Raw genomic sequence first — 13,214 nt, 5'->3', positions numbered from 1 at the left:
GGTTACGTGATGCTCAGAAGCCTAACCTTTTGCCTTTTCTTAGATTTCACTGAGCACAGATGCTGTTATACAGACCAGAAAAGCTCTCTTTACGTAGATATTTTACCCCAAACAACGCAAATCACAAGAGTTTTAAAATCCTTATTCAGCAGTGCCTGCAGTCGCTATGTTTACCGCAGTAAATTTCGATCTTCTACGAAGTGTCTTATGGAATGATTGAAACGCTGCGTGACCCTGATGGTGGTCCAAGCTTTTCCATTTGACGCGACTTCGGAAGCCTGTCGCTGTTTATTTATTCAAACGGCTCCTCATTTTATATTGAAGGATACGTGGATCACATACTAGATTACTGCTACCAAACAGCATTCGAGATGGTTACCATGTGTCGAATCTCGAACATCTGCATCAGTCGCTGGCGATTAGAGCACGGAGCCGTCAGGCTTACGAATTCACAGTAGAAATTTCTGCTAATGGAAGGAGAATTTTGTGACAGATACAGAGACAGAGGGGTATAAGGCTTAATCCATGAAAACTGAAGGGGGGGGGGCGAAGGGGTGTTACGTTGCTGCAAAACCATCGTAAAGTTTACTGCACCACATTTTATTCAAAGGAAGTCATAATTCAAGGTTATACATTAGTTACTTACAATTATCACGTCTCCAATTGTATGTAACATTATACCCTACTGCAATCGCAAATTTTACGAAAGTTTATTAATCTAGAGTTAACAAGACAACTGCCATAAAAGTGACTGCTCAGCTTAATACAAGTCTAGAAATGACAATGAAAACGAAAACAGTGGGAAGAATACGGCATAAATAATACATTCACGGTAAACTTCCAGTCGTCAAATCTCTCTAGTAACTCTGATGAATACAAATAAGAATCTTAAGCGGTGCACTGAAGAGCAAATCATAAATTACAAGCCTTTGGAAAAATGTGTATTCGTCTACTTCTTCTTGCTGCCACATAACATGTTTGTGTGTAAAATACTAAGAGAATACGTCGGTAGTTCTGTAATTTTCCAGCTGTCACTTCGTAGTTATATGTGGCTCTTGGGGGTCACGTTGCAAAGAATATTAACTAGTAATATATAAGAAACAATTTAAGACGACAATGTCTGTCTGTCCAATGGCGCAGATATGGTCCCCTGCAGAAGACTGTACCTTCCAAGACAGTAATATCCTCGAGTTACACGGCTGGGGAAGTCGCCGATAATGTTGATTAGCACTAGGATGAAATAACACGCTTTTCCTGGCATTCATAACATCCGGATCTGAATCTGTCAACCGCTGAGGTTTGTGTATACGGAAAAAGTAGTTTTCCCTAATAACTTACCGTGCAGCGTGCTATCTTGTGAGATAAAAGAGGTGTACGCACCTCGGATCAATTGCCGTTAATGAGACAGACACGTCAGAATGAATGCTGCTTTTTCGCTGCTTTCCGCAATTCTCTAGGTAAATGCTGTGATGGTTTCCTAAGGGCCGTTTTAGAAATGGGTCAGAAATAACATGAAGAAAGAGTCAGTCAGCCACTTTCTATATTGTTGTATCAAAAAGTTTTTGCCAATTATATTTTCATCAGTACAGCTGTCTTTTATTCTGTGACTGCGGCTTCTTTTATCACATATTTACACACACACTATTTTAGCTTCACTGATGCAGCGGATTATTGGAATTCATGGTTGAAGTAGAACTGCATCACTGAAGCTAAAATTGTGTGTACTATGCATATAAATGCGAAAGAAAAGCGCTACAATTAACAGAACAAAAGGGAGCTGCTGGATTTAAAATGCAGACCCTAAAACATTGCACTGGTGAGGATAAAAGTGTGTCACACTAGTTGAAAGTGCGCGCCAGACCGAAGTGCGTCTTGGCGTAAGTGTAGCTATACAAAAAGTAGATTGTCGTACTTCTTCAAGCAATTTAATATACAGCCAAGAAGCTCGACTGCCATTATCGTGGATAAATTAATTTACACAATACAACAAAAAGGGAGAGACAGTGGGTTGTAGCAACGGAAGCCAATGAGAAATGTGGAAAGGGAATTGAAGTCCAGCGATTTGCCGATGACACTGTAATAATGTCAAGAGACGGCAAAGGGTTTCCAAGAGCACACTCAAGAAGTAAACTGGGATAATAGAAGATTTTTAAATGTGGTACTACAGAAGAATGTTGATAATTAGATGAATAGATTGAATAACTCTGAAGCAGTAAAGAATCGAAATAGGAAACAAAGAAACATGTGGTAGAATTCGACTAAAAGAAGGGACCGGCTGGGAAGATAGGTCTTGAGCATCGTGGAGTCGACAATTTGCTAAGGGAGGGAAGTTTAGGGCTTTGAAAATGGAAAAGGGGGACTAACGCTTGGATACAACAAGCATATTCAAATGAATGTAGGCTGTGGCAGTTATTTGGAGATGCCCAGGACAGACTAGCGTCTAGGGCTGCGACAAACGATTCTTGAGAGTGAAAACAAGAACGACAACGAGAATAACAGCAAAGTCTAAGTAGTTCACAGATTTATAGGAACTTGGGTGTCATCGGGCCGAATGGCGGGCCCTGGCAGCGAGTGCGCTAGGCTGGAATAAGAGCGGGCTGCTCCCAGGCGGTGCGGCGCGGCGGCAGCGGCAGCGGCCATCGGCGGGTTCAAGGCAGCGCCAGCGCCGGCCCGGTATGGCCGTGAAGCGCGCGGCCTTGGCTGCCGGACACTTTCTCCGCTCGCTGTACGCACCGAACAAAGGCTCGGGAACCAGCTCCGCCACCCTCCCTCTCGCGGACGTGAGCTTACACAGGCACGCGTGAGTGCGCGGCCGAAGCGCCATCGCAGCTTCTGCTGGACGTGGAGTCAGGCGTATCCCAGTTTTCACACGAAAAAGTGTTACACTCTGTCGTAAAAGTATTCGGACAGTGTGAAGTATCACAATGAGTACTCGAGAAACACTGACTAAGGAACCCAAACATATTTATTAGCAATATATATGCGTAACAACATTAATTACAAAAGAATTATTGTATTATTTCGTTTCCAAAACATAAATAACAGAAAAATTAACAACAAAAATGAAACATCCTGCACACCCTGCTGCTACGAAAGTATTCGGACACTGTCTAATAATTGTTCGTAAGTTGTACGACGAAAATGTCAATACCTTGTGGGTCCACCTTTCATTTTCAATACTTCCTCCAATCTACTAGGCGTACTTTCCACGAGTTTTTTCGTGAAATCTGGGCCTATATTTGCCCATTCTTGGCGCAGTTTCTCTTTCAAGGTCTCCTTCGTATAGATGTTGTCCGCGCGGAGGGTCCGTTTCAATTTATCCCACAAATGTTCGATTGGTTTAAGGTCTGGTGATTGGGGAGGGGGGTGCAATACTTTCGGGCAATTGAAGAGCAACCACATTTGTACAATATGCGCAGTATGCTCGGGATCATTATCCTGATAAAAATGAAAGTTGTTCGCAATATCCAGATGTCGTGCACTCTGCTTCAAATGTCCTCGCAATATATTCAGATACGCTTCCTTGTTCATCGTATCATCAATGAACACTAAATCACCCACACCATTGCCGGACATGCGCCCCCACACCATGATGCTCCCACCTCCAAACTTCACTGTTGGTTTGAGGTTCCTGGGATTCAGCTCTTCATTGGTATTTCGCCACACGTTTGCCTTTCCGTCGCTTTGCCAAAATGTAAATTTACATTCGTCGCAAAATATCACCCGATTCCACCAAGCCTGATCGTATTCGGCGTATTCCCTCGCAAACTGCATACGTTTCTTCTGGTTCACTGCATTTATGAATGGCTTTCGCCGTGCCACTCGACCATGGTACTGCGATCGTCGTCGTACTCTCCGCACGGTTTCGGGATGAAGTTTTATACCAAGGTCTCCGTCCACCTCACTTGCATTTCGTGTGGCAGATATTTTCGGATTCTGTTGTACCTTTCGCACAATCACACGTTCATCTCTCTGTGAAAATGTACATGGCCGTCCTGTACTGCAACGGAATTCCAATCGGTCTCTTTCTCGAACCGTTTAATAATGTCGTGAACTTTACTTTTCTTCATGTTCACTATTGCGGCAATTTCCCAGCAGGTTTTCCCCTTCGCGTGATGATAAGCGACAAGTTGCCTTTGCTCGAACGTAGAACACTTCCCTCTGCGTCCCATCGTCGACCTGCACAGGTACGCGATACGTGTTTACTAATCATCGCTATCATATGGTTCAAATGGCTCTGAGCACTATGCCACTTAACTTCTGAGGTCATCTGTCGCCTAGAACTAAGAACTAATTAAACGTAACTAACGAAAGGACATAACACACATCCATCGCTGTAATCTCGTGGAAATGTCGGACGCACTGCAGTCGCTTCACCCTCTCGGAATGAACTATTCTCTCACGTTGTCCGCCTTTGTCCGAATACTCTTGTTGTACCTTCCCATGCCGTTTTCAGGAAATAATACGTAACAGACACATGTCCAACAACAATTCTTCGTATTTGACGCGTGTTTCACGTTGTGACATTGTACCCAGAGTCCCAAATACATTACCAAGTGCAATTTCTGTATTTGTACATGCGACAAACTGCAAAATTACGCGCCGTTACGTGCTGTCCCAATACTTTTGTGACTGAGTGTATATGGTAACTTTCACGTCTGCATCCCACGTTTGTACTCCGCCAGTCACAATACGGTATGTGATGGAGGTTGTGTTCCCAGATCCAAATTTCAGAGAGACTTTCCGAGTGGTGGTCTAAAAAATCGGGAGGACAAGTTCCTAGGAGTCGGGAAATAAAAGAATGACTTAAATTTTTCAATCGTTAGATAAGGAAACATCCCCCACGCTGTAGCTAAGCCATGTATCCGCAATATCCTTTCTTCCAGTAGTGCTAGTCCTGCAAGTTTCGCAGGAGAACTTCTGTGAAGTTTTGAAGGTAGGAGACGAGGTACTGGCGGAAGTACAGCTGTGAGAACGAGTCGTGAATCGTGCTTGGGTAGTTCAGATGGCAGAGCACTTGACCGCGAAAGGCAAAGGTCCCGAGTTCAAGTCTCGGCCCAGCACACAGTTTTAATCTGCCAGGAAGTTTCACAGCAGCGCACATTCCGCTGCAGAGTGAAAATTTCATTCTGGTTAGATAAGTATTTCCTTTTCTATATTACTCTAAAAACACAAGTCGTCGATTGAGGTTCTTACCAAAATTCTCGTAAAGTTCTTGAGCGATCTACTTTAAATTTTTGCACGATACTCTAATAAATATTCTGACGGCCATTGGCTATACTTCTCTTAAGTAACAGTGTACAAATTTCCTGTTAAAATCGATTGCAAGAAAGAAAATCCTGTGCTGTGAATATGTCTGTTTTCGTTTTCTTTATCACAGTTAATTTTTAACTACGACAACTGGGTATTTAAACCATTAGACAAATTGTTTCTCCCATATATATTCTATCACTTTATACATAATTTTAAGCAAAAATTGTATACACAGTTGCGTCCTGTTTTGTTTTCTTTCTTGCAGTCGGTTTTAAAAGGAAACATTAAAGCCGTATTTATGACTTATCGGCTTATGATTTGAATTCTACTACGAAATATGTATTGTCCGAAACTTTGTGATCTTTCCCCTCAACAGATGACAACTATGCAAAATACTGTCAATGAAATTACTGTCCTCACAGGCCCAGCAACAGGCGAGGTCTCTCATGTCCTGTATGCCAATGGTCCCAACCGATTTACCGTCCATTTTAACCGACTTACTAATAAAGAAGGCTCATGGTCAGAGAGACATGAACGGACGGCGGAGGGGGGTGAGGTGGGGGGGAGGAGGAAGAAGGGGACAATGATAGAGGGAAGGGGGGGGAGAAGGGGATTCACACATATATCCAGTTCCCTTATACATTTGCAACTGCGAAGGATTGCTCGGTTCACTAGTAACACACAGTGAATAAAGTTGGAACTCTGGTGCACCTGTAGTCCAAACTACTGTTCCCTTCATCGACAGTACCAACTTTAAACTGGTAATCAAAAATTTCCGACACACTTCAGCGCAAGTCCACAAAGAACTTATTACCGTTTTTATTTCATTATTTATTCGACCGAAGTTGGGGGGGGGGGGGGAGGGGGTGAAGCTATTCCTGCACGTGGTGCCCCCGCATACATACGTAGTTTAGAACTTAGTGCACTGAACTGGACATCAGCCCTCCAGCAGCAATTCACTGATCAACCAATTACCGTGACAAGCCGGGCCAGTCTAACGGGCAACAAAGGGAGAAGTTGAAACACGTTTTTGGAAAGCAGCGGCGTGGTGGTACTAATTCAAAGATATAAGCCACGAGGCTGAGTGTTTTCGAAACGAACAGTTCGGGCACGCGCTGAGAGGTTCCTTTAGTTAATCGGCTGATTGCGAACTCTCGGAGCACCGAATTCTAAATTTTTCGGTTACCGCTATCGACGCATTCAAAAACTAATTTCGGATCCTCCACGTACTAGACCATTTTTTACATGAATATGTATTATATATCAAAAGCAGAGCCCAAATGTCGGGACATAGGCATCCCGCGAAAGGCTTACGGCAGGACGGGTTTGACAACCTAAAAGAAGTGACATCTCGCGAAAATTGGGAAATATGGCAACACTGGGCGGAAAATATGCGAAATACCCGAATCTACGTTCATAGCCTTTCCCAGTTTCCCTGTACCATTCGCAGACGATGTGAATTTCTTCCCCGTGTTCAGCACACAAGATACACAATGTGTTAGGGGTATAAGTACAGATGCTGTGATAACTGGTACCTTACTATGTACCCACTTTAGTGTATTCTATGTTTCTCTCTGCACCTAACAGTCTTCCCGCAAACACATCACATAATTTACTATCTGATGTTTTATCTATGCACAGCTGCGAAGTGGACTCCGCCTGTCAGTATAGACTATTCGTTTTACGCCCATGCATCCACATTTCAATACCCGACCTGCCGCCCAGAGGAAAATAAACAGTAATGGCCTGCTTGCGCAATGCGTACTTGGAAGTACTAACCCACCTAAAAACGCATTACTTGTAATAGCTTCAATTGTTAGCCGAAGTCAATACTGATGCAATGTTGGTCAGTACACTGTCCTCAGTCATCAACATAAATATCTGCACTTATAACCCCAATACTATGTAAAGCGGTTGATGTAACACATATGTCTTGTAGTGCTTCCTACCGTTGAAAAACAACTGATGCATGTCCATATGTCGTTGAAAAGTACGTGACCATCGTTTCTAAGAAGGTTGATAGTTTCATAAGGTGAAATTTCTGCTGTATCGGCGAGCGCAACTTAATATTTAGTTCTTTCCAGAGTATTATACCATTTTAAGTGACTTAAAATTACGTCAGTCGCAGTCCATGTGAATTATGTGTATGGTATTTTCTCATAAACTGTACACCATATACCGACATGAGACAGTTGGTGTTCCCATTGATGTATGTTAAAAGCACACGAGTGCTGTTTTTCGTCGTAATTTAGATCCGATCCAACCTCTGATATGACTTGTGAAATTGATGGACTTGTGGAATGTTTTAGCATAATCCGCCCAGATTCACAACAGAACCCATTTTCTGCCGCATTTACGTCCACTCCACGTGGAATTCTATAACGAATCACATTCCCCCCTGCATTTGGTTTATTACTCCAAACTTGCTGTGGCCAACTGACAGCAGACGGCTTGTTAGATCTTCCGGTTATATATCAGTATGTTTCCTCGCAGTCATCGTGACTTGGAGATATACCCACTTCTACAGGCGTTACCTTTTTGGGTGCCGTGTATTGAGTATATCTTATACTAATGCCGCCTTACAACATATTCCACAGAGTCTCTGTGTCGACTTAACAACGACAAAAACAGATAAAAGCTGCCATTGTCATAATAAATGACGCATGTAAGTTACGGCGCTAGGTCAGTACGCCTTCAGCACTGGTTTTACGAACACTTGTAACTTAAGAGCTGCCTTTAATGGACATCATAAAGTAGTCGTTATTAGTTCACTTGCCCCACTTTCAGCTTCTGCTTTTTGTGTTGTTCTTTAATGTTCGCAGGAACGTTTTCGATGGGCTGTGGCGCATGACTGTGTACCATAAAACCTATCACAAGCACAGGACAAAATGAGAAATTGTAATTATATAGCGATTTGCTCCAACTACTAATAGCTTCCGTTGTATAGCTACATACGATATCCAAACAAAAACGTTGCAGCTCGTCGATAAGCGCAGTAGTTACACTACAGCTGAATGGAACTGTACTTCAGCGGAGGAGGGGTGGCTGTTTCTAACTTCAATCATAGCATGCATTTCTCCGTATCAATTACCGCAGACCACTGTGCAATGCTCCGTCATAATGAAAGTGCAGTAATACATAAAGATGTTACAAAGTGGATATCCCTCTTTTAAACTAGCCCCTTCCAGTGTTGTGTCATCACGACAAGACAACAAAGATACGATGACAAAGAGCTTCACCACACTCTTTCTACTTATGTGATGGTTCTGTTCACTTAAAATTCGTGTGTATCCATTGCGCTTCCAGCAACCCGGAGAGAAACATCTATATCGTAAGGACTGTTTCAGGATGTGAAAATTTATCAAACGTGGAACTATTTCCGTCAGTGATTTTGGAGCGCTTAAGATAATTACAATTGGTTTATCAAGCGTTGGTAATTTAATTTTTCTAACTGTAGGTAACAGGGACCGTATAAAGGATAGCAAAGTTAAGGCCATTATTTTTGTAACAAAGTCATACTACATGAGAAAATATGTTTCCTGAACGGAGATGGATAAAAGACATGATAAGTTACATTTTTATAGATTTAACTGTACATTGTTGTGAAAGGTAAGAACGAGACAACGGTGGAAAAAGTTCAACAGAAAGTGAAATGTTTGTTCAGTTGTGAAGATATGAGAGCACAAAGCCCTAGGGAATGCGCCCAGAAATGAAATCTTCACTAGAAACGAGGGACAGTTACCAGTAAGTAGTGGAAATTATGTTAAATGTTAAAAAATCTTTGCGACAGTTAAAATCACTTTTCTCTCCCTGTTAGCAACGTATTTTGAAAATCTTGGCTCCTGTGTAGAATATCTCTAAAAATACGATAATATGAAAATTATACTGTTGTCTACATTGTTCACGAGTGCACGAATGTACAAAATATACATTTCTTCCGAATCATTTCTCTTTACCTATTTTGTTGACAATGTCGCAGGTACCCAGATATCTATGCAATCGGAATAAAATAAATGTTGCAATTCCAGAACGACTTTTCACTCTCAAGTGGAATGTACCGCTGATTTAAAACTTGCTGGGATACGAGCCCGGAACCTTTGCTTTTGCACGAACCGCCCTCAGATCTGTACTTTCGGCAGTCCTTCTCTTCCACTTTCTAGACTTCACAGTTCTTCAGCATACTTCGCCTAGAATGTTGCTAAGCCACTACTTCGCAATATCCTTTCTTGCAGGAGAACTAGAACCTCAAGATACGTAGGAGAGCTTCTGCAAAGTTTGGAATGTAGGAGCAGAAGTACTAGCGGAAGTACGGCTCTGAGGGCGGGTCGTGAATCGTGCTTGGATAGGTCAGTAGATAGTGCACTTTCCCGCGAAAGGCAAAGTTTCCATGTTCAAGATCCGCTCCGGCACACAATTTTTATGTGCCTATAGTTTCAAAATTGCACTTCTCCTCTCTCGCATGATTATTGCCCTCCGCCTCAATCTTTTCTTCAACCGGCAACAGCTCGGCACTCATACAACGATGCCTTCGCTGCCTGTTCCCTCACTCGTCTGTGTAACGCACGGTAATTAGAGACTGCATATCCTGTAAGACCGACTCAATTTCTCCGATGGCAAACGGACAAACGGGGCTGAGCAAGTACGTGGGAAAGTCGAGGTAGGCGCTGGCGGTGGGTCCCATGGGGGCAGGTCTCGGGACTGGGGGATACAGGTTTCGCAGGTAGACAGCTGGTATCGAATGTTTCACACCTGCACGCGTTCCACAATGGCGCCCTAAGGCCCACTCCCTCGTACCCCAGGCAGGGGCGACCATTATTCACGGCGACAATAGCAAGAAGTGCACATTCCCAGGCCGCACTGATCCCCCCAAAATGATGGTGACCCACATATACACACACTTTTTTTCAGACAAAAAAAAGTACATAAATAAAAGTTACGCTGCGAACTCTATGAGAACACTAACTGGTGGTGTGTCTTCAGTAGGAAAGTGGATGCCGCTACAAAGAGGAGAGATACAACCGACTCAGGACAAAACCGTTATCTTTATAACGTACTTCTAAAAGTCGCGAATACGCAGTGAAAATGACATTGTACATACAGGATGTTCGGAAATTCCCGTTGCAAACTTCTACTACGTGTACGACGGGAGTGGGTACATAATATTTTGAATAGGTACCCATATCGTAAACGTCTCCTGGGGGAAAGAGAAAAGTCTCAGACTCGGTTATCCTGGTATGCAATAGGGTAGACAGGATGACATGTACAGTGTCTGTGACAACGTTGGTGGTCTCCACATCGAACGGCCGTTGTAATGCATCAGTAGTGTTTGTACGCACAGTTTGCTGGGTTCTTGCGTTAATACAAACAGATGTGCTTAAGTGATAAATGAATGTTCGTTATATTTCCATTCGAATTGTTACCTACTAATTGTACTGAGTCAGGCCTAATTCAATACCTCAAGCAGAAGTGGATGAGTTAAGCATCTGAACTGCCGGACATAGGTTGTCAAATTCTCAACAAAATATGTACTAGTAATATAACTGAATTTGTCTGATATAACATGTAAAATCACACAATGTACGACCTGCTATATGGTGACAGATTAGCAGGTCTGTAATTGAGAAATAAACATAAAAAAGAAAAGTAGGTTCCTATTCAAAATATTACATACTCACTCCCCTCTACAAGTCCTAGAGGTTTGTAACGGGAATTTCCGAACACCCTCTATATTAATAGAATACGGTAAATAAAATCGTCCATGAAAATCCACTGTATGATATTTTTAAAACCAAAAACTTTTTTCTCTTTGAGTAGCTTGTAGCACCATGAATAGAAGTTGTTGCCAAATGTACCTGCTGTTTCATCCCTCTTTGTAGAATGGAACTTTTCAAAGTAACCATCCCGGTATTTGGATAAACCGATCTACGGGAACAACATAAAAATCTGAACCTGGCTTTTCAAAACCGGATTTGATGCGCCGTCCTGCCGAATGCAAGTCCAGTGCCTTCACTACAGCGCCACCTTGCTCAGCTTTGACCTACTTCGCTCAATTCGTCGTTCTCTCTTTTTTTCTTTTTTTACCACAACTAATCATACCGTCAAATTAGAACGCCACCACTCTTGCAGTAAACATTTGTAGGCACTTTTTCATAAAGATTCCTGCAAATACGCAGACGTCTAGAGCATAGTTTCGCTGTTCAGCCTCAGTACCAGTATCAACAACATTAAACATCAAGATCAACAACTTTCGTCTCACGTCTGTCATTTTTATCGCAAACTTCCTCGACGCTCTGAAACATCAAACAGATGCGCTTCCATATTTATGTAATTCCGACTCGTGGAAATACATGCGATGTTATTTACTGTCGACAGTTCTTAGAATACTTGCGCGCATTGCCAAGAACGTATACTAAAAATGAGTTTTCCAGTACTACGGCTGTAGTTAAGAAATTAAAGAAATACTACATTGTACGTTGCCTAAATAATATTTCGAGCTAAAGAAAATGTAGCTGATCCAACACAGCGGTGGAAACATCAAACGCGATTAATTTGAGAGCATGCAGTATTTAAATAAAATTTCACTCCTTAACTGAGAGGGCCGGACGTTACGGGTAGAATTTCTTCTCAGCCGATCCTAGCAAGCTGGAAATGAGGAAAAATGGTTCCCAATCGGGAAAGAAATAACCGATGCGCGCCAAGAGCTTTCTAAGTACGTCCTTCAGTTTCTTCTATACGGAATTACACTTCGCCCAGTCTCCTGGTTCACGATACGTTTTTCATAAGCTGAGAATAGATTGTATACTATTACGTCGGTCGGTCATATGCCATTCCTTTTCGAAACGTACCAAAATGCCCCAAACTTATAATTCATTTACAGCGAGCAAATATTTCATGGCTAACTCGCCTCGATTGTTGTGGGTTGGCAAGGCAGCTGGCTGGACCTGAAGAGTCAGGATCTCACTCACCAGCTTGCCGACCGCTTTCAGCTACCAGTAATTCTCCCAAGCTTACCTGTAAAAAAGAAGAAGGCTACATTAAAGTTTTACCTGAATTTATCTGCACTCTTTCTATAACATGACCAGTACAACAAGTTATAACAGCCAGAAAGCATATGAAAGCACACTCGCAAAATCAAATCGGGAGAAATCTCGACACATTTCATAATAGGAAGTAGAGGATAAGGAGAAGAGGAGACTCGAATACATCCAGGAAATAATTGAACACGTAGGTTGCAAGTGCTACTCTGAGATGAAAAGACTGGCACAGGAGCGGAATTCGTTGCAGGGCGCATGAAACAAGTCAGAAGACTGATCTACATCTACATCTACGTGGATGCTCTGCAAATCACACTTAAGTGCCTGGCAGGGGGTTCATCGAACCACCTTCACAATAATTCTCCGTTATTCCACTCTCTGACAGCACACGGACAAAATGAACATCTGTATCTTTCCATGCGAGCTCTGATCTCCATTATTTTATTAAGATGATCATTTCTCCCTATGTAGGTCGGCGTCAACAAAATATTTTCGCTTTCGGAAGAGAAAGTTTGTGATTGAAATTTTGTTAGATGATTCCGTAGCACATAAAACGCTTTTGTTTTAATTATTTGCATCCCAAATCCTGTATCATTTCAGTGACACTATCTCCACTGTTTCGCGATAATACAAAACGTGCTGTTCTCCTTTGAACTTTCTCGATGTGCTCAGTTAATCTTATCTGGTTAGGATCCCTGACTGCTCAGCAGCACTTCAAAAGAGGACGGACAAGCGTTGTGTAGTTAGCCTCTTTAGTAGATCTGTTACATTTTCTAAATGTTCTGCCAATAAAAGGCAGCCTGTGGTTTACCTTTCCCACAAAATTTGCTATACGTTCTTTCCAATTTAAATTGTTCGTAACGTAAATCCTGAGTATTTAGTTGAATTTTCGGCCTTTAGATTTTATAGATTTATTGTGTAATTGAA

At 42.3% G+C, this 13,214-nt stretch overlaps 1 protein-coding gene across 2 annotated transcripts in view; it reads right to left on the bottom strand.

Moving 5' to 3' along the window:
• The window catches only part of LOC124774917 (protein gustavus), a 336,294-nt gene that overhangs the window by 207,933 nt on the left and 115,147 nt on the right, over nt 1-13,214 (bottom strand). Inside the window, exon 2 of one of the 2 annotated variants that reach the window (XM_047249593.1) lies at nt 12,265-12,282. The exons of the other annotated variant lie outside the window; for it this stretch is intronic. Coding sequence (XP_047105549.1) covers nt 12,265-12,282 — 18 coding nt within the window. The remainder of the gene's footprint in view (nt 1-12,264; nt 12,283-13,214) is intronic. 2 annotated transcript variants of the gene reach the window in all.

Source organism: Schistocerca piceifrons, chromosome 2 (assembly GCF_021461385.2).
Source record: "Schistocerca piceifrons isolate TAMUIC-IGC-003096 chromosome 2, iqSchPice1.1, whole genome shotgun sequence".
NCBI classification, from domain to species: domain Eukaryota; kingdom Metazoa; phylum Arthropoda; class Insecta; order Orthoptera; family Acrididae; genus Schistocerca; species Schistocerca piceifrons.
Note: the sequence above shows the minus strand (reverse complement) of the source record. Positions and strands in the feature narration are given on the sequence as shown.